This window comes from Procambarus clarkii, chromosome 4 (assembly GCF_040958095.1).
Source record: "Procambarus clarkii isolate CNS0578487 chromosome 4, FALCON_Pclarkii_2.0, whole genome shotgun sequence".
In the NCBI taxonomy this organism is placed as follows: Eukaryota; Metazoa; Arthropoda; class Malacostraca; order Decapoda; family Cambaridae; genus Procambarus; species Procambarus clarkii.
Genome location: NC_091153.1, coordinates 687,224 through 712,261, shown reverse-complemented (window position 1 = coordinate 712,261; position 25,038 = coordinate 687,224). Strand labels below are relative to the sequence as shown.

The 25,038-nt window shown below is 50.9% G+C and overlaps 1 protein-coding gene across 3 annotated transcripts; it reads left to right on the top strand.

Annotated features, from left to right (window-relative positions):
- The first annotated feature begins 947 nt into the window (after nt 1-947).
- LOC138369269 (uncharacterized) lies at nt 948-24,702 on the top strand. Of its 3 annotated transcripts, none has more exons than XR_011229788.1 (2): nt 948-7,681; nt 21,912-24,702. XR_011229788.1 is itself a non-coding variant. In XM_069332249.1 (2 exons), the coding sequence occupies exon 2, from the start codon at nt 3,948-3,950 to the stop codon at nt 6,909-6,911; it is 2,964 nt and encodes a 987-aa protein (XP_069188350.1). In that variant the 5' UTR covers nt 948-2,294; nt 2,685-3,947; the 3' UTR covers nt 6,912-10,462. The 3 variants fall into 3 exon arrangements, 1 of the variants encoding a protein (XP_069188350.1); XR_011229787.1 differs by lacking the exon at nt 21,912-24,702 and adding an exon at nt 8,072-10,462; XM_069332249.1 differs by lacking the exon at nt 21,912-24,702 and having other exon boundaries at nt 948-2,294; nt 2,685-10,462.
- The last annotated feature ends 336 nt before the right edge of the window (nt 24,703-25,038 follow it).

The window sequence follows — 25,038 nt, the reverse complement described above, 5'->3', positions numbered from 1 at the left end:
ACAGTATGCCCTCAAAACCGCGTGAGCGAGAGGCCCGCAAAACCGAGCGAGCGAGAGGCCCGCAAAACCTAGTAAGCGAGAGGCCCGCAAAACCTAGCGAGCGAGAGGCCCGCAAAAACCTAGCGAGCGAGAGGCCCGCAAAAACCTAGCGAGCGAGAGGCCCGCAAAAACCTAGCGAGCGAGAGGCCCGCAAAACCTAGCGAGCGAGAGGCCCGCAAAACCTAGCGAGCGAGAGACCCGCAAAACCGAGCGAGCGAGAGACCCGCAAAACCGAGCGAGCGAGAGGCCCTCAAAACTGAGCGAGCGAGAGGCCCGCAAAACCAAGCGAGTGAGAGGCCCGCAAAACAGAGCGAGCGAGAGGCCCGCAAAACAGAGCGAGCGAGAGGTCCGCAAAACCGAGCGAGCGAGAGGCCCGCAAAACTTAGTGAGCGAGAGGCCCGCAAAACTTAAGCGAGCGAGAGGCCCGCAAAACCGAGCGAGCGAGAGGCCCGCAAAACAGAGCGAGCGAGAGTCCCGCAAAACAGAGCGAGCGAGAGGCCCGCAAAACTTAGCGAGCGAGAGGCCCGCAAAACCGAGCGAGCGAGAGGCCCGCAAAACTTAGTGAGCGAGAGGCCCGCAAAACTTAGCGAGCGAGAGGCCCGCAAAACCGAGCGAGCGAGAGGCCCGCAAAACAGAGCGAGCGAGAGTCCCGCAAAACAGAGCGAGGGAGAGGCCCGCAAAACTTAGCGAGCGAGAGGCCCGCAAAACCGAGCGAGCGAGAGGCCCGCAAAACTTAGCGAGCGAGAGGCCCGCAAAACTTAGCGAGCGAGAGGCCCGCAAAACCGAGCGAGCGAGAGGCCCGCAAAACCGAGCGAGCGAGAGGACCGCAAGACTTAGCGAGCGAGAGGCCCGGAAAACCAAGCAAGCGAGAGGCCTGCATAACCTAGCGAGCGAGAGGTCCGCAAAACCAAGGCCGTGTTAGTCACCTCCACGGCAAAGTGTTAGTCACTCCACGGCAAAGTGTTAGTCCCCCACGGCAAAGTGTTAAGGTAGGAATCTGGTGTTCCTACACCAGGTTCTTCCTCAGTTCACGAACTGTAGTTCACTGAGGTCGTGACCTGCCCCGTCTGCCCCGGGTCACGGGAGTCATGGGCTGCGGTGTTATGCGCAGAGTGTGTGACACTATGGTGTTGTCACAGGGGTGGTCACGGGTGTAGTAACCACCAATTATGCCACAGGTGGTGTCCTGTAGCACCACGTCTGTGTCACGGGTGACCTGGGTCGTGACCAGGGTCGTATACCGACACGCCTGCCCCGGATCACGGGAGTCACGGGCTGCGGTGTTATGCGCAGAGTGTGTGACACTGGTGTTGTCACAGGGGTGGTCACTGGGGTAGTCACGGATGTGGTCACGGATGTAGTCACGGGTGTAGTCAACACCAATTATGCCACAGGTGGTGTCCTGTAGCACCACGTCTGTGTCACGGGTGACCTGGGACGTGACCTGGTTCGTATCCCGACACGCCTGCCCCGGATCACGGGAGTTACGGGCTGCGGTGTTATGCGCAGAGTGTGTGACACTGGTGTTGTCACGGGGGTTGTCACGGGGGTGGTCACCACCAATTATGCCTCAGGTGGTGTCCTGTAGCACCACGTCTGTGTCACGGGTGACCTGGGCCGTGACCTGGGTCGTATCCCGACACGAATGCCCCGGATCATGGGAGTCACGGGCTGCGGTGTTATGCGCAGAGTGTGTGACACTGGTGTTGTCACAGGGGTAGTCACGGGGGTGGTCACGGATGTAGTCACGGGGGTGGTGTTATGATCTCAGCCTGCAGGAGAAACGAGTCTCCCTTCTTGAGAGTTATTCAGCAAGCCTGACCTAACTGGAAGGTCTAGCAAATATTGAGGTGATAACCCATATGTAAAATGGTTGGTTGGATATGTGTAACAGTTTGAGATTATGGGCAATGCAGAAGAAAATAGATAAATGACTGGCTAGGAGATGTGGACATTTTGCTGGAGGCGTGAGGCTCGCTTCTGGAGGACCTTGACCTCACTTGAGTGCCAGACATCGCAGGGGGAAGCCGCGCTCCGTTGAGCTCCCGTCAGAAGGGAACCCCTAGTGATATATCTCTAAGAGAAGAGAAGTGTGCAGACGTACCAGCTGTGGAATCGAGCTGGGGACGTGTGGTCTCAAGTCGTGGACGATAATTAGTGAATATTAAGCCTCCCGGAGGCATTATTGTGGGCTGTGTGGAGCGCCCTGACCAGACGCCGTCAGAGGAAAAGCGCCCTCGACCAGTTAATCTGTGGTAAGCACGATATACGCCAGTTCATAGTGATTGCATTGTAGTTGGTCGTGTGCCCAGCGACAGTAGCGATGTTTATTTATAAGTTAGACATGTTTTAATAAGGCAGAAGGCCTGAAATAGGAGAGTGAAGAGGGAGGAACACGGAGCGACGTCCGTCCTCTCTGAGCGCTGGCGGACGACTGAGGGAGCCTGGCTCCGGATGGAGGAAGACCCTCCCAGCGAGTGAGGACCGCCACCAGGCGAGGTGGAGTATGGACCCGCCCAAAACGGGGGAGTCCACTCTCACTGTATGTAGAGAACAGATAGAGGTTTGAGGCAAACATATTGTGTGAATATTTTTTGTTTATGTGTTAAAGGGGAACATTTTATTGGAGTGTCGATGGGTTGCAGGTTTGTCTTTTGGGGAAGAAGTTGCTGAGAACTTCGAAGCCAGCAGATGAAGTAGCTGATGAGACTCCAAGGTAGTGGAGCAGAGGACCTCGAGCTGTGAGGAGAAGCAGCAGTGAAGAGGAGTGTCATGTGCTTCTGTAGAGGTGGAGAAGTACCACAGTTGCTCGGGGAAACTTCATGGTGTAGCAGCCAAGAGAGATGTGGAGGAACCTAGCTGAAGGGTGAAGCACCGTAGTTACACAAGGAAACTTCATGATAGCAGCCTGGAGGAGCTGCAGAGGATCCCGGTAGTGAAGCCCGGAAGAACCTAAGGATATTAGGGTTGTGAACTTCCAGAGGTGGAAGGGGAAGTTCTGGTGGATTACTAGTAGGGAGTTGATAGTGTTTGGTTGTCATTAGCGTGCAAGACGCAGTGAGAGGTGAGTGACTGTTGGCATTCTTATGTCAAGGAGTTTTTTTATACTGAAGTATCAATTAACATTTGTACTGGTATATGTTATTGCATTCAAATGCTGATTTTCTATATATATATGTTATCTTGCTGATGGTGCAACAGTGTGTAGGCTTGACCAACTTGAGGAAGTTAATAGTATCAGGTGGTGAACCAGGAGGTAGGATACCACTTGATAAGCTGATAATAGAGTTCTGATGGTATTGGAGTGCAACCTGATTGTGATATTATAGAGTATAAGATTCATTATTATATGTGTGTATGTATCGTGTATGTGCTTTGTTCAGTAAATGTGTCACAATTTGCTGGTGTTTGCCCTTGTCCTAGTGAGGCTTCCCAGGAGGTAGTAAAGAAGGAGAGAGAGAGAGAGAAAGAACCATGAACCACTGCTGTGGACAGGGTAAGAGGTAATACTAGTAAGTCATAAGGGGATTGAGGAGATCATATCTCATAAGGAGAGAGTGGGGAGTCACAGCGGCTCGAGTGGGTGTGTGCACGTGACAACGAGGCTAAGTGTTGGAGCCGCATCCCCTAAACGTGTGACGTTGAGCCCCTCTCCAAGAGCCAGAAGCGCCAAGGGTGATCTCCTAGTATAAGCACTCTGCCGAGTTGTGGGTTGGGTTGTCCATAGAGAAGGATCGACGACGACAACACCAACCAACCCACAGTCTATAATAAATTGGGGGCCTGTGTCCGGGAGAGTGAACTGACACACCCACACCCTGTCCAAGAGTGGATTTGTACACCCTTGCTGAGATAAACTGTGTGAACGCAGGTGTATATTTTCTCTTGGGAAGACTCACAGGACAAAGATGGATAAGGTGCAAACGTTTGTGGAGTCAGGCAAGCCTGAGGACTTGGAAGGTTGCACGAGGGATCAATTGAAACAAATAGCAGAAAAATGTGGCATCAGGTTGAAAGCGTCTAAAGTAGCTGGGATGAAGGATGAGATCCTGAGGCAGTTAAGAGCCAAAAGTGAAGCGGCAGAGCAAGGAGCCCAAAAAGGAGCTGAAAGTGGAAAGGAGGATGATGGGCAGGATGAAGTGAGATCCCAGGGATCGAGTAGGAGCAGCAAGAGTAGCCGCAGTAGTAGGAGTAGCCGGAATAGGAGCTTGGAGAGATTCCAGTTAGAGCTCCAGATGCAGCGTGAGGACAAGGAGAGACAGTTCCAGCTGGAAAAGATGAAATTAGAACTGCAGATGAAAAATGAAGCCGAGAAGGAAAAAGAGAAAACCAGACTGGAAGTAGAGAAAGAGAAAACCAAACTGGAAGTAGAAAAAGAGAAAACCAGAGTAAGAGAACTGGAGTTGGAACAAGAGAAAGAAAAAGAGAAAGCAAGACTAGAGGTCGAAAAAGAAAAAGAGAGAACAAAACAAATGCAGATAGAAGCGAACAGAACCTTGGCTGAGCAAAGGATTGAACATGGGTTGCCAGAGAGCACCACCCAGGTATCACACCCACCAGATGTTAGGGTTAGGGAGAAGGACATTCCCTTGTTTGTTCCCGAAGAGGCAGAGAGCTTTTTCGAGCACTTTGAAAAAGTAGCCAGCATCAAGGAGTGGCCACAGGAGGAATGGGCCCAGCTGGTCCAGTTAAGATTGACCGGTGCAGCCAGGGAGGCATACACCCAATTGTCACTGGAAGAGTGTCAGGATTATGCCACGGTAAAGAGCAGCATTTTGCGCTCGTTTCAGTTAACCCCAGAAGCTTATAGAAAGCGCTTCAGAGAGATGATCAAAGTTGGAGCATGTACGTTTGCTGAGACAGCAAGAGATCTGGAAAGACGATTCCAGAAGTGGATTGAGGCTGCTGGAGTTGGATCTTATGCTGACCTGAAGCAACTGATGGTCATGGAGAAGTTCTTGGAGATGATGCATCCCGAAACAAAGTTCAAGATCCAAGAAGCAGGGATAATGGAGGTGAAAGATGCCGCAGATAGGGCGGATATGATTACTGAAGCGTACAAGAGCTTAAGGGAGAACAGAGTGAGAAGCGAGGCGAGACGCAGCAATGGCAGATCCAATGGAGTCTGGGGAGGAAGAAATTATGAAAGACCCAGAAGAGTCTGGGGTGAGAAAAATTTTGATAAATGGGCAGATAAAAGTAAGTACCCTAAAACTCAGAAGAGTAGGTCGCGCACTTCGTCTGAAAGTGAGGATGGAGGAGCCAAACGAGAAACTAATCGTTATCCAGGGAATCAAGAGTCCAGTAAAGCTCCACAGAGTGCGAGTAGTACGTCTGGCCCGAGGAACTCCAATGCGAGTGGACAGAGTCAGAGCTACTCTGGTACATATAGAAGAGACTTTTCCCAGATGAGATGTTACAATTGTAACGGATTGGGTCACGTGATGCGAGATTGTCGGCAGGGCAAGAGAGTTGTGACCCTGGCCATGTGTGACCCCCGAAGCAAATATATCAATGTGTTCCAAGACAAACCACAGAGAGCGAACTTAGTGAACGAGAGGTATAGGCCGTTCATGAGCAAAGGTTGGATCAGTGTAGGAGGCCAACCTGAAGTAGAAGTTGGTATCTTAAGAGATACCGGAGCTAATCAGAGCTTGATTACGAGAAGCCTGATTGGGAATGATCGACGATTAGCTGGCAGTGGTAAGATGAGAGTATATGGGTTATTGTCTGAGAGTGACATGCCCGTATGTACTGTCCAGCTAAGGTCGGAATATGTGTCGGCGGAGGTGATGTTGGGAGTGTGCCCCGACATACCTATTCCAGGAGTCCAAGTGATTCTGGGGAATGACTTGTGTGGGACAAAGGTGTTGCCAAGAGTCATAGCGGAGACTGTGCCAGAGGAGTGCCCAGAAGGCCACTGCACGGGTGGGACACCTGAGAGTGTGAACCTGACTGACATCCGAGGGGATGAGTCAGGAGACCACCAAGCCATTGAGTACCCTGTCTCGGTAGTGATGAAGACAGAGGTGGCCGACAAGGAAGACGCTGGAGAAGATGAGACAGTGTCAATTAAACCGGTAGAAGATATTGATGTAGATATAGCATGGCTGTTTGATGAAGGTCCAGCCCAGGAAAATGAAGTCTCGGTGAGGTCAAAAGTGAAGATGGCCCAGCCGAAGAAGAATCATGTGAAGAGAGCGGACCTGAGTAGAGCCCAGACTGCTGAAATTAAGAGTCGGAAAGTGAATGCAACTGTGCTGAGTAGGAATGAGGAAGGATGTGGACATACTGAGGACGGGAGTAGATCGTCAAGTGGTCCACGAGCACAGAGGCATATGGATAGTGGAGTTAAGTTGTTTGAGATGTCAGGAGTTGACATGTTTCACAGAAAACGTGGAGAAAAGATAGTGAAGAAGAGTGATAGCCGAGAAAATGAGAGGAGAAGAGACAGTATGTGTGGAGAGATGCTTGCGAGGACTTTGGGAGAGGCAAAGCGACATGTATGGTCGAGTGCTGTTGGATGTAATGCAGTGCTCGAAGAAACTTTTAGGGAACGAAGAAGAGTTGAAGGAGAAGAAATGGAGTTGTATAGAGGTGAGAAATGTGAGAAGAGGATGATGATACAAGCATGGAGGAATAGAAGAAAGCCGAGGACTCGATGGGAGTCGAACAGGATGAGGTCTCAGATAAATGAGGAGACGAAAAGGAGGATCGTCGGTGAAGACGATGGAGTGAAGTATGAGGACAGGAGACGAAAGTATAATGGCAGTAGATGGAAGTGTGAAGACGACAGAGGAGGTACAGACAGTAGACGTCTGACTCTGGACGTGAAGAGAAGAAGACGAGGAAATGGAGGGTGGAGACAATAAGTAGAGTGGACCGATGGAGTGCAGGCGTCCAAGGGAGGACAGCCTAGCCAAGAGGTGCCAGAGAAGTCAAATCGTTTGTGAGAAGATCATATTTCTGGCGAGTTGTGAGCCAGATGTTGCAAGGAGCAACGAACTAATTGTAGACTCCTAAGGGAGTACGTAAGCAGATCAACCGTTCGAACCAATCGGTTGAAGAACGAGACAGTGTGGTGGCGGATGTATTATCCCGAGCCTAGCCACTAGAATAACTCTCAAAAATAAGGGGAGGGGAGTGTTATGATCTCAGCCTGCAGGAGAAACGAGTCTCCCTTCTTGAGAGTTATTCAGCAAGCCTGACCTAACTGGAAGGTCTAGCAAATATTGAGGTGATAACCCATATGTAAAATGGTTGGTTGGATATGTGTAACAGTTTGAGATTATGGGCAATGCAGAAGAAAATAGATAAATGACTGGCTAGGAGATGTGGACATTTTGCTGGAGGCGTGAGGCTCGCTTCTGGAGGACCTTGACCTCACTTGAGTGCCAGACATCGCAGGGGGAAGCCGCGCTCCGTTGAGCTCCCGTCAGAAGGGAACCCCTAGTGATATATCTCTAAGAGAAGAGAAGTGTGCAGACGTACCAGCTGTGGAATCGAGCTGGGGACGTGTGGTCTCAAGTCGTGGACGATAATTAGTGAATATTAAGCCTCCCGGAGGCATTATTGTGGGCTGTGTGGAGCGCCCTGACCAGACGCCGTCAGAGGAAAAGCGCCCTCGACCAGTTAATCTGTGGTAAGCACGATATACGCCAGTTCATAGTGATTGCATTGTAGTTGGTCGTGTGCCCAGCGACAGTAGCGATGTTTATTTATAAGTTAGACATGTTTTAATAAGGCAGAAGGCCTGAAATAGGAGAGTGAAGAGGGAGGAACACGGAGCGACGTCCGTCCTCTCTGAGCGCTGGCGGACGACTGAGGGAGCCTGGCTCCGGATGGAGGAAGACCCTCCCAGCGAGTGAGGACCGCCACCAGGCGAGGTGGAGTATGGACCCGCCCAAAACGGGGGAGTCCACTCTCACTGTATGTAGAGAACAGATAGAGGTTTGAGGCAAACATATTGTGTGAATATTTTTTGTTTATGTGTTAAAGGGGAACATTTTATTGGAGTGTCGATGGGTTGCAGGTTTGTCTTTTGGGGAAGAAGTTGCTGAGAACTTCGAAGCCAGCAGATGAAGTAGCTGATGAGACTCCAAGGTAGTGGAGCAGAGGACCTCGAGCTGTGAGGAGAAGCAGCAGTGAAGAGGAGTGTCATGTGCTTCTGTAGAGGTGGAGAAGTACCACAGTTGCTCGGGGAAACTTCATGGTGTAGCAGCCAAGAGAGCTGTGGAGGAACCTAGCTGAAGGGTGAAGCACCGTAGTTACACAAGGAAACTTCATGATAGCAGCCTGGAGGAGCTGCAGAGGATCCCGGTAGTGAAGCCCGGAAGAACCTAAGGATATTAGGGTTGTGAACTTCCAGAGGTGGAAGGGGAAGTTCTGGTGGATTACTAGTAGGGAGTTGATAGTGTTTGGTTGTCATTAGCGTGCAAGACGCAGTGAGAGGTGAGTGACTGTTGGCATTCTTATGTCAAGGAGTTTTTTTATACTGAAGTATCAATTAACATTTGTACTGGTATATGTTATTGCATTCAAATGCTGATTTTCTATATATATATGTTATCTTGCTGATGGTGCAACAGTGTGTAGGCTTGACCAACTTGAGGAAGTTAATAGTATCAGGTGGTGAACCAGGAGGTAGGATACCACATGATAAGCTGATAATAGAGTTCTGATGGTATTGGAGTGCAACCTGATTGTGATATTATAGAGTATAAGATTCATTATTATATGTGTGTATGTATCGTGTATGTGCTTTGTTCAGTAAATGTGTCACAATTTGCTGGTGTTTGCCCTTGTCCTAGTGAGGCTTCCCAGGAGGTAGTAAAGAAGGAGAGAGAGAGAGAGAAAGAACCATGAACCACTGCTGTGGACAGGGTAAGAGGTAATACTAGTAAGTCATAAGGGGATTGAGGAGATCATATCTCATAAGGAGAGAGTGGGGAGTCACAGCGGCTCGAGTGGGTGTGTGCACGTGACAACGAGGCTAAGTGTTGGAGCCGCATCCCCTAAACGTGTGACGTTGAGCCCCTCTCCAAGAGCCAGAAGCGCCAAGGGTGATCTCCTAGTATAAGCACTCTGCCGAGTTGTGGGTTGGGTTGTCCATAGAGAAGGATCGACGACGACAACACCAACCAACCCACAGTCTATAATAGTGGTCACCACCAATTATGCCTCAGGTGGTGTCCTGTAGCACCACGTCTGTGTCACAGGTGACCTGGGTCGTGACCTGGGTCGTATCCCGATACGCCTACCCCGGATCACGGGAGTCACGGGCTACGGTGTTATGCGCAGAGTGTGTGACACTGGTGTTGTCACAGGGGTAGTCACGGGGGTTGTCACGGGTGTGGACACGGGGGTAGTCACGGGTGTGGTCTCAGTGCTGGTCACGGGGGTTGTCACCACCAATTATGCCACAGGTGGTGTCCTGTAGCATCACGTCTGTGTCATGGGTGACCTGGGTCGTGACCTGGGTCGTATCCCTACACGCCTGCCCCGGATAACAAGAGTCACGGGCTGCGGTGTTATGCGCAGAGTGTGTGACACTGGTGTTGTCACGGGGGTGGTCACGGGGGTGGTCACTGCTGTTGTCACAGGGGTTGTCACGGATGTAGTCACAGGGGTTGTCACGGATGTAGTCACGGGGGTGGTCAACACCAATTATGCCTCAGATGGTGTCTTGTAGTACCACGTCTGTGTCACAGGTGACCTGGGTCGTGACCTGGGTCGTATCCCGACACGCCTGCCTCGGATCACGGGCTGCGGTGTTATGCGCAGTGTGTGACACTGGTGTTGTCACAGGGGTTGTCACGGATGTAGTCACAGGGGTTGTCACGGATGTAGTCACGGGGGTGGTCAACACCAATTTTGCCTCAGGTGGTGTCTTGTAGCACCACGTCTGTGTCACAGGTGACCTGGGTCGTGACCTGGGTCGTATCCCGACACGCCTGCCCCGGATCACGGGAGTCAAGGGCTGTGGTGTTATGCGCAGAGTGTGTGACACTGGTGTTGTCACGGGTGTTGTCACGTGGGTGGTTACTGGAGGTGGCCCCGTCGACTCCGTCTCCTTCACTTAGGACTCAACTGGGTTAAGGTCGAGAAGGATACTAAGGGTCCTGATGAAGGCCCACCAGACCGCCACCTCGAGGACGCCCGTGATGAAGCAACTGGACATGGTCCAGCAGGTCCAGGGGGACGTGAAGGTCCCGAGGCGTGGAGGGACGATCACCTTCAAGAGGGGGACGTTAGTCAACAGTCCCCGCTAGCTGGAGTCGTACTGCCGCTAGAGGTGGCGCAGACGGAGGTGATCCTGGACCACACCCCATACGTACCACAACACACGACACACCACCGCCACCACCATCATCATGGAGGAGTTGATTCTATCAGTGCTCATTATTTATGTTTTATTATTTTTGAAAAGTATTTTGTTTTTTACAGAATATTATTAATTTGTTGCTGTATTGTTCATCGCTAATGTTTGGAAATGAGATGTGTTACAACATGCAGAAATACGACACGCACCTGGCAGCTACCAGGTGATTGTAGTGGTGGAGCAACCTGGTGATGGTAGTGTTGTAGCTACCTGGTGATGGTAGTGGTGTAGCTACCTGGTGATGGTAGTGGTGTAGCTACCTGGTGATGGTAGTGGTGTAGCTACCTGGTGATGGTAGTGGTGTAGCTACCTGGTGATGGTAGTGATGTAGCTACCTGGTGATGGTAGTGGTGTAGCTACCTGGTGATGGTAGTGGTGTAGCTACCTGGTGATGGTAGTGATGAAGCTACCTGGTGATAGTAGTGGTGTAGCTACCTGGTGATGGTAGTGGTGGAGCTACCTGGTGATGGTAGTTGTGTAGCTACCTGGTGATGGTAGTGGTGTAGATATCCTAGTGATGGTAGTGGTGTAGCTACCTGGTGATTGTAGTGGAGCAGCTACCTGGTGATTGTAGTCGAGTAGCTACCTGGTGATGGTAGTGGTGTTGCTACGTGGTGATTGTAGTGGTGTAGCTACCTGGTGATTGTAGTGGTGTAGCTACCTGGTGATGGTAGTGGTGTAGCTACCTGGTGATGGTATTGGTGTAGCTACCAGGTGATTGTAGTGGTGGAGCTACCTGGTGATTGAAGTGGTGTAGCTACCTGGTGATTGTAGTGGTATAGCTACCTGGTGATGGTAGTGTTGTAGCTACCTGGTGATGGTAGTGATTTAGCTACCAGGTGATGGTAGTGGTGTTGCTACCTGGTGATGGTAGTGGTGTAGCTACCTGGTGATGGTAGTGTTGTAGCTACCTGGTGATGGTAGTGGTGTTGCTACCTGGTGATGGTAGTGATGTAGCTACCTGGTGATGGTAGTGGTGGAGCTACCTGGTGATGGTAGTGATGTAGCTACCTGGTGATGGTAGTGGTGGAGCTACCTGGTGATTGTAGTGGTGGAGCTACCTGGTAATGGTAGTGGTGGAGCTACCTGGTGATGGTAGTGATGTAGCTACCTGGTAATGGTAGTAGTGGAGCTACCTGGTGATGGTAGTGGTGCAGCTACCTGGTGATGGTAGTGTTGTAGGTACCTGGTGATGGTAGTTGTGTTGCTACCTGGTGATGGTAGTGGTGTAGCTACCTGGTGATGGTAGTGGTGGAGCTACCTGGTGATGGTAGTGGTGGAGCTACCTGGTGATGGTAGTGGTGGAGCTACCTGGTGATGGTAGTGTTGTAGCTACCTGGTGATGGTAGTGATGTAGCTACCAGGTGATGGTAGTGGTGTTGCTACCTGGTGATGGTAGTGGTGTAGCTACCTGGTGATGGTAGTGTTGTAGCTGCCTGGTGATGGTAGTGGTGTTGCTACCTGGTGATGGTAGTGATGTAGCTACCTGGTGATGGTAGTGGTGGAGCTACCTGGTGATGGTAGTGATGTATAGCTACCTGGTGATGGTAGTGGTGGAGCTACCTGGTGATTGTAGTGGTGGAGCTACCTGGTAATGGTAGTGGTGGAGCTACCTGGTGATGGTTGTGATGTAGCTACCTGGTGATGGTAGTGGTGGAGCTACCTGGTGATGGTAGTCGTACAGCTACCTGGTGATGGTAGTGTTGTAGCTACCTGGTGATGGTAGTGGTGTTGCTACCTGGTGATGGTAGTGGTGTAGCTACCTGGTGATGGTAGTGGTGGAGCTACCTGGTGATGGTAGTGGTGGAGCTACCTGGTGATGGTAGTGATGGAGCTACCTGGTGATGGTAGTGTTGGAGCTACCTGGTGATGGTAGTGGTGGAGCTACCTGGTGATAGTAGTGGTGGAGCTAAATACACCTGTGTGTGTACTCACCTATATGTGCTTGCAGGATCGAGCATTGACTCTTGGATCCCGCCTTTCAAGCTATCGGTTGTTTACAGCAATGACTCCTGTCCCATTTCCCTATCATACCTAGTTTTAAAAGTATGAATAGTATTTGCTTCCACAACCTGTTCCCCAAGTGCATTCCATTTTTCTACTACTCTCACGCTAAAAGAAAACTTCCTAACATCTCTGTGACTCATCTGAGTTTCCAGTTTCCACCCATGTCCCCTCGTTCTGTTATTATTACGTGTGAACATTTCATCTATTTCCACTTTGTCAATTCCCATGAGTATTTTATATGTCCCTATCATATCTCCTCTCTCCCTTCTTTTCTCTAGTGTCGTAAGGTTCAGTTCCTTCAGCCGCTCTTCATATCCCATCCCTCGTAGCTCTGGGACAAGCCTCGTCGCAAACCTCTGAACCTTCTCCAGTTTCTTTATGTGTTTCTTCAGGTGGGGGCTCCATGATGGCGCGGCATACTCTAAGACGGGTCTCACGTAGGCAGTGTAAAGCGCTCTAAAAGCTTCCTCATTTAGGTTTCTGAATGAAGTTCTAATTTTCGCCAGTGTAGAGTACGCTGCTGTCGTTATCCTATTTATATGTGCCTCAGGAGTTAGATTAGGTGTCACATCCACTCCCAGGTCTCTTTCTCGAATCGTTACAGGTAGGCTGTTCCCCTTCATTGTGTACTGTCCCTTTGGTCTCCTGTCACCTGATCCCATTTCCATAACTTTACATTTACTGGTGTTAAACTCCAGTAGCCATTTCCCTGACCATCTCTGCAGCCTGTTTAAGTCCTCTTGGAGGATCCTACAATCCTCGTCTGTCACAACTCTTCTCATTAATTTTGCGTCATCTGCAAACATTGACATGTATGTGTGTGTGTGTGTGTGTGTGTGTGTGTGTGTGTGTGTGTGTGTGTGTGTGTGTGTGTGTGTGTGTGTGTGTGTGTGTGTGTGTGTGTTTTGTGGCAAAAAAAAAATAATATGATATATGACAGATGGGAAGGGAGCCGAAAGAGCCAAACCCCCATAAGCACAATTAGATGAATACTCTTGGCCACTCGCTCCTAACACTTTGCCGTTGAGGGGGGGGGGGAATATTACTTTGCCGTTGGGGGGGGGGGGAAATAACACTTTGCTGTGGGAGGACAAACACTTTGCCGTGGGGGGACAAACACTTTGCCGTGGGGGGACAAACACTTTGCCGTTGGGTGGACTAACACTTTGCCGTTGGGGGGGACTAACACTTTGCGGAAAGGGGACAAACACTTTGCAATTGAGGGACTAACACTTAACTAGCCATGGGGGGACTAACACTTTGCCGTGGGGGTGACTAACAACACGCAAATAGTATGCCCTCAAAACCGCGTGAGCGAGAGGCCCGCAAAACTGAGCGAGCGAGAGGCCCGCAAAACCTAGCGAGCGAGAGGTCCGCAAAACCTAGCGAGCGAGAGGCCCGCAAAAACCTAGCGAGCGAGAGACCCGCAAAACCTTGTGAGCGAGAGGCCCGCAAAACCTAGTGAGCGAGAGGCCCGCAAAACCTAGCGAGCGAGAGGCCCGCAAAACCGAGCGAGCGAGAGGCCCTCAAAACCGAGCGAGCGAGAGGCCCGCAAAACCGAGCGAGCGAGAGGCCCGCAAAACCGAGCGAGCGAGAGCCCCGCAAAACCGAGCGAGCGAGAGGCCCGCAAAACCGAGCGAGTGAGAGGCCCGCAAAACTTAGCGAGCGAGAGGCCCGCAAAACCGAGCGAGCGAGAGGCCAGCAAAACAGAGCGAGCGAGAGGCCCGCAAAACCGAGCGAGTGAGAGGCCCGCAAAACTTAGCGAGCGAGAGGCCCGCAAAACCGAGCGAGCGAGAGGCCAGCAAAACAGAGCGAGCGAGAGTCCCGCAAAACAGAGCGAGCGAGAGGCCCACAAAACTTAGCGAGCGAGAGGCCCGCAAAACTTAGCGAGCGAGAGGCCCGCAAAACCGAGCGAGCGAGAGGCCCGCAAAACCGAGCGAGCGAGAGGCCCGCAAAACAGAGCGAGCGAGTGGCCCTCAAAACTTAGCGAGCGAGAGGCCCGCAAAACCGAGCGAGCGAGAGGCCCGCAAAACCGAGCGAGCGAGAGCCCCGCAAAACCGAGCGAGCGAGAGGCCCGCAAAACCGAGCGAGTGAGAGGCCCGCAAAACTTAGCGAGCGAGAGGCCCGCAAAACCGAGCGAGCGAGAGGCCAGCAAAACAGAGCGAGCGAGAGGCCCGCAAAACCGAGCGAGTGAGAGGCCCGCAAAACTTAGCGAGCGAGAGGCCCGCAAAACCGAGCGAGCGAGAGGCTAGCAAAACAGAGCGAGCGAGAGTCCCGCAAAACAGAGCGAGCGAGAGGCCCGCAAAACTTAGCGAGCGAGAGGCCCGCAAAACTTAGCGAGCGAGAGGCCCGCAAAACCGAGCGAGCGAGAGGCCCGCAAAACCGAGCGAGCGAGAGGCCCGCAAAACAGAGCGAGCGAGTGGCCCTCAAAACTTAGCGAGCGAGAGGCCCGCAAAACCGAGCGAGCGAGAGGCCCGCAAAACCGAGCGAGCGAGAGCCCCGCAAAACCGAGCGAGCGAGAGGCCCGCAAAACCGAGCGAGTGAGAGGCCCGCAAAACTTAGCGAGCGAGAGGCCCGCAAAACCGAGCGAGCGAGAGGCCAGCAAAACAGAGCGAGCGAGAGGCCCGCAAAACCGAGCGAGTGAGAGGCCCGCAAAACTTAGCGAGCGAGAGGCCCGCAAAACCGAGCGAGCGAGAGGCCAGCAAAACAGAGCGAGCGAGAGTCCCGCAAAACAGAGCGAGCGAGAGGCCCGCAAAACTTAGCGAGCGAGAGGCCCGCAAAACTTAGCGAGCGAGAGGCCCGCAAAACCGAGCGAGCGAGAGGCCCGCAAAACTGAGCGAGCGAGAGGCCTGCAAAACCGAGCGAGCGAGAGGCCTGCATAACCTATCGAGCGAGAGGCCCGCAAAACCAAGGCCGTGTTAGTCACCTCCACGGCAAAGTGTTAGTCACTCCACGGCAAAGTGTTAGTCCCCCACGGCAAAGTGTTAAGGTAGGAATCTGGTGTTCCTACACCAGGTTCTTCCTCAGTTCACGAACTGTAGTTCACTGAGGTCGTGACCTGCCCCGCCTGCCCCGGGTCACGGGAGTCACGGGCTGTGGTGTTATGCACAGAGTGTGTGACACTGGTGTTGTCACGGGTGTTCTCACGTGGGTGATCACGGAGGTAGTAACAGGTGTTGTCACTTGGGTGGTGTTATGATCTCAGCCTACAGTAGAAACGAGTCTCCCTCCTTGAGAGTTATTCATCAAGCCTGACCTGATTAGAAGGTCTAGCAAATATTGAGGTGATAACGCATATGTAAAATAGTTGCTTGGATATGTATAACAATTTGAGATTATGGGCAATGAAGAAGAAAACAGATAAATGACTGGCTAGGAGATGTGGACATTTTGCTGGAGGCATGAGGCTCGCTTCTGGAGGGGCTTTGACCTCACTTGAGTGCCAGACATCGCAGGGGAAAAGCCGCGCTCCGTTGAGCTCCCGTCAGAAGGGAACCCCTAGTGATATATCTCAAAGAGAAGAGAAGTGTGCAGACGTACCAGCTGTGGAATCAAGCTGGGGACGTGTGGTCTCAAGTCGTGGGCGATAATTAGTGAATATTAAGCCGCCCGAAGGCATTATTGTGGGCCGTGGAGCGCCCTGACCAAGCCTCGTCAGAGGAAGAAGCGCCCTCGACCAGACGATCTGTGGTAAGCACGATATACGCCAGTTCATAGTGATTGCTTGTAGTTGGTCGTGTGCCCAGCGACAGTAGCGATGTTTATTTATAAGTTAGACATGTTTTAATAAGGCAGAAGGCCTGAAATAAGAGAGTGGAGAGGGAGGAACACGGAGCGACGTCCATCCCCTCTGAGCGCTGGCGGGCGACTGAGGGAGCCTGGCTCCTGACGGAGGAAGACCCTCCCAGCGAGTGAGGACCGCCGCCAGGCGAGGTGGAGTATGGACCCGCCCAAAACGGGGGAGTCCACTCTCACTGTATGTAGAGAACAGATAGAGGTTGGAGGCAAACATATTGTGTGATTATTTTTGTTTATGTGTCAAAGGGGAAACAATTTTATTGGTGTGTCGATGGGTTGCAGGTTTGTCTTTGGGGAAGAAGTTGCTAAGAACTTCGAAGCCAGCAGATGAAGTAGCTGATGAGACTCCAAGGTAGTGAAGCAGAGGACCTCGAGCTGTGAGGAGAAGCAGTGAAGAGGAGTGTCACGTGCTTCTGTAGAGGTGGTGAAGCACCATAGTTGCTCGAGGAAACTTCATGGTGTAGCAGCCAAGAGAGCTGTGGAGGAACCTAGCAGAAGGGTGAAGCACCGTAGTTGCTCAAGGAAACTTCATGATAGCAGCCTGGAGGAGCTGCAGAGGATCCTGGTAGTGAAGCCCGGAAGAACCTAAAGATATTAGGGTAGTGAACTTCCAGAGGTGGAAGGGGAAGTTCTGGTGGATTACTTGTAGGGAGTTGATAGTGTTTGGTTGTCATTAGTGTGCAAGACGCAGTGAGAGGTGAGTGACTGTTTGCATTCTTATGTCAAGGAGAGATTTATACTGAAGTTTAGAGTTACAGTCGTAGGCTGGATTACCTACAGATGTATGCGTTCCAGGACTGACAGTGATCGATTGATCATTGTTGCGTATCAATGAACATTTATACTGATATATGTTATTGCATTCAAATGCTGATTTTCTATATATATATATATTATCTTGCTGATGGTGCAACAGTGTATGTAGACTTGACCAACTTGAGGAGGTTGATAGTATCAGGTGGTGAACCAGGAGATAGGATACCACTTGATAAGCTGATGGTAGAGTTCTGATGGTGTTGGAGAGCAACCTGATTGTAATAGTATAGAGTATGGGATTCATTATTATTATATGTGTGTATGTATCGTGTATGTGCTTTGTCCAGTAAATGTATTCCAATTTGCTGGTGTTTGCCCTTGTCCTAGTGGGGCTTCCCAGGAGGTAGTAAAGAAGGAGAGAGAGAGAGAAAGAACCAAGAACTACTGCTGTGGACAGGGTAAGAGGTAATACTAGTAAGTCATAGGGGATTGAGGAGATCATACCTCATAAGGAGAGAGTGGGGAGTCACAGTGGCTCGAGTGGGTGTGTGCACGTGACAACGAGGCTAAGCGTTGGAGCCGCATCCCCTAAACGTGTGACGTTGAGCCCCTCTCCAAGAGCCAGAAGTGCCAAGGGTGATCTCCTAGTATAAGCACTCTACCGAGTTGTGGGTTGGGTTGTCCATAGAGAAGGATCAACGACGACAATAATCAACCCACAGTCTATAATAAATTGGGGGCCTGTGTCCGGGAGAGTGAACTGACACACCCACACCCTGTCCAAGAGTGGATTTGTACACCCTTGCTGAAATAGATAATCTGTGTGACCGCAGGTGTATATTCTCTCTCTTGGGAAGACTCACAGGACAAAGATGGATAAGGTGCAAGCGTTTGTGGAGTCAGGCAAGCCTGAGGACTTGGAAGGTTGCACGAGGGATCAATTGAAACAAATAGCAGAAAAATGTGGCATTAGGTTGAAAGCATCTAAGGTAGCTGGGATGAAGGATGAGATCCTGAGGCAGTTAAGAGCCAAAAATGAAGCAGCAGAGCAAGGAGCCCAAAAAGGAGCTGAAAGTGGAAAGGAGGATGATGGGCAGGATGAAGTGAGATCCCAGGGATCGAGTAGGAGCAGCAAGAGTAGCCGCAGTAGCAGGAGTAGCCGAAATAGGAGCTTGGAGAGATTCCAGTTAGAGCTCCAGATGCAGCGTGAGGACAAGGAGAGACAGTTCCAGCTGGAAAAGATGAAATTAGAACTCCAGATGAAAAATGAAGCCGAGAAGGAAAGAGAAAACCAGACTGGAAATAGAAAAAGAGAAAACCAGAGTAAGAGAACTGGAGTTGGAACAGGAGAAAGAAAAAGCCCAAGTCGAAAAAGAAAAAGAGAGAACAAAACAAATGCAGATAGAAGCGAATAGAACCTTGGCTGAGCAAAGGATTGAACATGGGTTGCCAGAGAGCACCACCCAGGTATCACACCGACCAGATGTTAGGGTTAGGGAGAAGGACATTCCCTTGTTTGTTCCCGAAGAGGCAGAGAGCTTTTTCGAGCACTTTGAAAAAGTAGCCAGCATCAAGGAGTGGCCACAGGAGGAATGGGCCCAGCTGGTCCAGTTAAGATTGACCGGTGCAGCCAGGGAGGCATACACCCAATTGTCACTGGAAGAGTGCCGGGATTATGCCACGGTAAAGAGCAGCATATTGCGCTCGTTTCAGTTAACCCCAGAAGCTTATAGGAAGCGCTTCAGAGAGATGATCAAAGTTGGAGCGTGTACTTTTGCTGAGACAGCAAGAGATCTGGAAAGACGATTCCAGAAGTGGATTGAGGCTGCTGGAGTTGGATCTTACGCTGACCTGAAGCAACTGATGGTCATGGAGAAGTTCTTGGAGATGATGCATCCCGAAACAAAGTTCAAGATCCAAGAAGCACGGATAAAGGAGGTGAAAGATGCCGCAGATACGGCAGATATGATTACTGAAGCATACAAGAGCTTGAGGGAGAAAAGAGTGCAGAATGAGGTGAGACGCAGCAATGGCAGACCCAGTGGAGTCTGGGGAGGAAGAAATTATGAAAGACCCAGAAGAGTCTGGGGTGAGAAAAATTTTGATAAATGGGCAGATAAAAGTAAGTACCCTAAAACTCAGAAGAGTGGGTCGCGCACTTCGTCCGAAAGTGAAGATGAAGGAGCTAAACGAGAAGCTAATCGTTATCCAGGAAATCGAGAGTCCAGTAAAACCCCACAGAGTGCAAGTAGTGTACCTGGCCCGAGGAATTCTCATGCGAGTGGACAAAGTCAGAACTACTCTGGTACATATAGAAGAGACTTCTCCCAGATGAGATGTTACAATTGTAACGGATTGGGTCACGTAATGCGAGATTGTAGGCAGGGCAAAAGAGTTGTGACCCTGGTCATGTGTGACCCCAAAAGTAAATATACTAATGTGTTCCGAGACAAACCACAGAGAGCGAACTTAGTGAACGAGAGGTATAGGCCGTTCATGAGCAAAGGTTGGATCAGAATAGGAAGCCAACCTGAGGTAGAAGTTGGTATCTTAAGAGATACCGGAGCTAATCAGAGCTTGATTACGAGAAGCCTGATTGGGAATGATCGACGGTTAGCTGGCAGGAGTAAGATGAGAGTATATGGGTTATTGTCGGAGAGTGACATGCCCGTTTGTACTGTCCAGCTAAGGTCGGAATATGTGTCGGCAGAGGTGATGTTGGGAGTGTGCCCCGACATACCTGTTCCAGGAGTCCAAGTGATCCTGGGGAATGACTTGTGCGGGACAAAGGTGTTGCCAAGAGTCATGGCGGAGACTGTGCCAGAGGAGTGCCCAGAAGGCCACGGCACGGGTGGGACACCTGAGAGTGTGAACCTGACTGACATCCGAGGAGATGAGTCAGGAGACCGCCAAGCCATTGAGTACCCTGTCTCGGTAGTGATGAAGACAGAGGTGGCCGACGAGGAAGACGCTGGAGAAGATGAGACAGTGTCGATTCAGCCGGTGGAAGAGATCGATGTAGATATAGCACGGCTATTTGATGAAGGTCCAGCCCAGGAAAATGAAGTCTCGGTGAGGTCAAAAGTGAAGATGGCCCAGCCGAAGAAGAATCATGTGAAGAGAGCGGACCTGAGTAGAGCCCAGACTGCTGAAATTAAGAGTCGGAAGGTGAATGCAACTGTGCTGAGTAGGAATGAGGAAAGATGTGGACAGACTGAGGACGGAAGTAGAGCGTCAAGTTGTCCACGAGCACAGAGGCATAGGGATAGGTGAGTTAAGTTGTTTGAGATGTCAAGAGTTGACATGTTTCACAGAAAACGAGGAGGAGAGATAGTGAAGAAGAGTAATAGCCGAGGAAATGAAAGGAGAAGAGACAGTATGTGTGGAGAGATGCTTACGAGCACTCTAGGAGAGGTAGAGCGACATGTACGGTCGAGTGCTGTTGTATGTAGTACAGTGCTCGAAGAAACTTTTAGGGAACGAAGAAGAGTTGAAGGAGAAGAAAGGGAGTTGTATAGAGGTGAGAGGTGTGAGAAGAGGATGATGATGCAAGCATGGATGAATAGAAGAAAGCCGAGGACTCGATGGAGGTCAAACGGGATGAGGTCTCGGATAAATGGGGAGACGAAAGGGAGGAGCGTCGGTGAAGACGGGGAAGTGAAGTATGATGACAGGAGACGAAAGTATAATGGCAGTAGATGGAAGTGTGAAGACGACAGAGGAGGTACAGACAGTAGATGTCTGACTCTGGACGTGAAGAGAAGAAGACGAGGAAACGGAGGGTGGAGACAGTAAGTAGAGTGGACCGATGGAGTGCAGGCGTTCAAGGAGGACAGCCTAGCTAAGAGGTGTCAGAGAGGTCAGATCGTTTATGAGAAGATCATGTTTCTGGCACGTTGTGAGCCAGATGTTGCAAGGTGCAACGAATTAATTGTAGACTCCTAAGAGAGTATATCGGGTGAAGAACGAGACAGTGTGGTGGCTGATGTATTATCCCGAGCTTTGCCACTGGAATAACTCTCAAAAATAAGGGGAGGGGAGTGTTATGATCTCAGCCTACAGGAGAAACGAGTCTCCCTCCTTGAGAGTTATTCATCAAGCCTGACCTGATTAGAAGGTCTAGCAAATATTGAGGTGATAACGCATATGTAAAATAGTTGCTTGGATATGTATAACAATTTGAGATTATGGGCAATGAAGAAGAAAACAGATAAATGACTGGCTAGGAGATGTGGACATTTTGCTGGAGGCGTGAGGCTCGCTTTTGGAGGGGCTTTGACCTCACTTGAGTGCCAGACATCGCAGGGGAAAAGCTGCGCTCCGTTGAGCTCCCGTCAGAAGGGAACCCCTAGTGATATATCTCAAAGAGAAGAGAAGTGTGCAGACGTACCAGCTGTGGAATCGAGCTGGGGACGTGTGGTCTCAAGTCGTGGGCGATAATTAGTGAATATTAAGCCGCCCGAAGGCATTATTGTGGGCCGTGGAGCGCCCTGACCAAGCCTCGTCAGAGGAAGAAGCGCCCTCGACCAGACGATCTGTGGTAAGCACGATATACGCCAGTTCATAGTGATTGCTTGTAGTTGGTCGTGTGCCCAGCGACAGTAGCAATGTGTATTTATAAGTTAGACATGTTCTAATAAGGCAGAAGGCCTGAAATAAGAGAGTGGAGAGGGAGGAAAACGGAGCGACGTCCATCCCCTCTAAGCGCTGGCGGGCGACTGAGGGAGCCTGGCTCCTGACGGAGGAAGACCCTCCCAGCGAGTGAGGACCGCCGCCAGGCGAGGTGGAGTATGGACCTGCCCAAAACGGGGGAGTCCACTCTCACTGTATGTAGAGAACAGATAGAGGTTGGAGGCAAACATATTGTGTGATTATTTTTGTTTATGTGTCAAAGGGGAAACAATTTTATTGGAGCGTCGATGGGTTGCAGGTTTGTCTTTGGGGAAGAAGTTGCTGAGAACTTCGAAGCCAGCAGATGAAGTAGCTGATGAGACTCCAAGGTAGTGAAGCAGAGGACCTCGAGCTGTGAGGAGAAGCAGTGAAGAGGAGTGTCACGTGCTTCTGTAGAGGTGGTGAAGCACCATAGTTGCTCGAGGAAACTTCATGGTGTAGCAGCCAAGAGAGCTGTGGAGGAACCTAGCAGAAGGGTGAAGCACCGTAGTTGCTCAAGGAAACTTCATGATAGCAGCCTGGAGGAGCTGCAGAGGATCCTGGTAGTGAAGCCCGGAAGAACCTAAAGATATTAGGGTAGTGAACTTCCAGAGGTGGAAGGGGAAGTTCTGGTGGATTACTTGTAGGGAGTTGATAGTGTTTGGTTGTCATTAGTGTGCAAGACGCAGTGAGAGGTGAGTGACTGTTTGCATTCTTATGTCAAGGAGGGTTTTATACTGAAGTTTAGAGTTACAGTCGTAGGCTGGATTACCTACAGATGTATGCGTTCCAGGACTGACAGTGATCGATTGATCATTGTTGCGTATCAATGAACATTTATACTGATATATGTTATTGCGTTCAAATGCTGATTTTATATATATATATATTATCTTGCTGATGGTGCAACAGTGTATGTAGACTTGACCAACTTGAGGAGGTTGATAGTATCAGGTGGTGAACCAGGAGATAGGATACCACTTGATAAGCTGATGGTAGAGTTCTGATGGTGTTGGAGAGCAACCTGATTGTAATAGTATAGAGTATGGGATTCATTATTATTATATGTGTGTATGTATCGTGTATGTGCTCTGTCCAGTAAATGTATTCCAATTTGCTGGTGTTTGCCCTTGTCCTAGTGAGGCTTCCCAGGAGGTAGTAAAGAAGGAGAGAGAGAGAGAAAGAACCAAGAACCACTGCTGTGGACAGGGTAAGAGGTAATACTAGTAAGTCATAGGGGATTGAGGAGATCATACCTCATAAGGAGAGAGTGGGGAGTCACAGCGGCTCGAGTGGGTGTGTGCACGTGACAACGAGGCTAAGCGTTGGAGCCGCATCCCCTAAACGTGTGACGTTGAGCCCCTCTCCAAGAGCCAGAAGTGCCAAGGGTGATCTCCTAGTATAAGCACTCTACCGAGTTGTGGGTTGGGTTGTCCATAGAGAAGGATCAACGACGACAATAACCAACCCACAGTCTATAATAGTGGTCACCACCAATTATGCCTGAGGTGGTGTCCTGTAGCACCACGTCTGTGTCACAGGTGACCTGGGTCGTGACCTAGGTCGTATCCCGACACGACTGCCCCGGTTCACGGGAGACACGGGCTGCGGTGTTATGCGCAGAGTGTGTGACACTGGTGTTGTCACAGGGGTGGTCAATGGGGTAGTCACGGATGTAGTCACGGGTGTAGTCACCACCAATTATGCCACAGGTGGTGTCCTGTAGCAACACGTCTGTGTCACGGGTGACCTGGGTCGTGACCTGGGTCGTATACCGACACGCCTGCCCCGGATCATGGGAGTCACGGGCTGCGGTGTTACGCGCAGAGTGTGTGACACTGGTGTTGTCACATGGGTGGTCAATGGGGTAGTCACGGGTGTAGTCACCACCAATTATGCCACAGGTGGTGTTCTGTAGCAACACGTCTGTGTCACGGGTGACCTGGGTCGTGACCTGGGTAGTATACCGACAAGCCTGCCCCGGATCATGGGAGTCACGGGCTGCGGTGTTATGCGCAGAGTGCGTGACACTGGTGTTGTCACAGGGGTAGTCACGGGGGTGGTCACGGATGTAGTCACGGGGGTGGTCACCACCAATTATGCCTCAGGTGGTGTCCTGTAGCACCACGTCTGTGTCACAGGTGACCTGGGACGTGACCTAGGTCGTATCCCGACACGCCTGCCACGGATCATGGGAGTCACGGGCTGCGATGTTATGCGCAGAGTGTGTGACACTGGTGTTGTCACAGGGGTAGTCACGGGGGTGGTCACGGATGTAGTCACGGGGGTGGCCACCACCAATTATGCCTCAGGTGGTGTCCTGTAGCACCACGTCTGTGTCATGGGTGATCTAGGTCGTGACCTGGGTCGTATCCCTACACGCCTGCCCCGCATCACGGGAGTCACGGGCTGCAGTGTTATGCGCAGGGTGTGTGACACTGGTGTTTTCACAGGGGTTGTCACAGGGGTGGTCACTGCTGTTGTCACAGGGGTTGTCACGGATGTAGTCACAGGGGTAGTCACGGATGTAGTCACGGGGGTGGTCAACACCAATTATGCCTCAGGTGGTGTCCTGTAGCACCACGTCTGTGTCACAGGTGACCTGGGTCGTGACCTGGGTCGTATCCAGACAAGCCTGCCCCGGATCACGGGAGTCACGGGCTGTGGTGTTATGCGCAGAGTGTGTGACACTGGTGTTGTCACGGGTGGGGTCACTGGAGGTGGCCCCGTCGACTCCGACTCCTTCACTTAGGACTCAACTGGGTCCAGGTCGAGAAGGATACTAAGGGTCCTGATGAAGGCCCACCAGACCGCCACCTCGAGGACGCCCGTGACGAAGCAACTGGACATGGTCCAGCAGGTCCAGGGGGTCGTGAAGGTCCCGAGGCGTGGAGGGACGATCACCTTCAAGAGGGGGACTTTACTCAACAGTCCCCGCCAGCTGGAGTCGTACTGCCGCTAGAGGAGGCGCAGACGGAGGTGGTCCTGGACCACACCCCAGACGTACCACAACACACGACACACCACCGCCACCACCATCATCATGGAGGAGTTGATTCTATCAGTACTCATTATTTATGTTTTATTATTTCTGAAAAGTATTTTGTTTTTTACAGAATATTATTAATTTGTTGCTGTATTGTTCATCGCTAATGTTTGGAAATGAGATGTGTTACAACATACAGAAATACGACACGCACCTGGCAGCTACCTGGTGATTGTAGTGGATTAGCTACCTGGTGATTGTAGTGGTGTAGCTACGTGGTGATTGTAGTGGTGGAGCTACCTGGTGATTGTAGTGGTGGAGCTACCTGGTGATGGTAGTGTTGTAGCTACCTGGTGATGGTAGTGGTGTAGCTACCTGGTGATAGTATTGGTGTAGCTACCTGGTGATGGTAGTGGTGTAG

What these genes read in the sequence shown, in the direction of transcription:
- LOC138369269 (XM_069332249.1), top strand. Translation starts at nt 3,948, where the DNA reads ATGGATAAGGTGCAAACGTTTGTGGAGTCAGGCAAGCCTGAGGACTTG.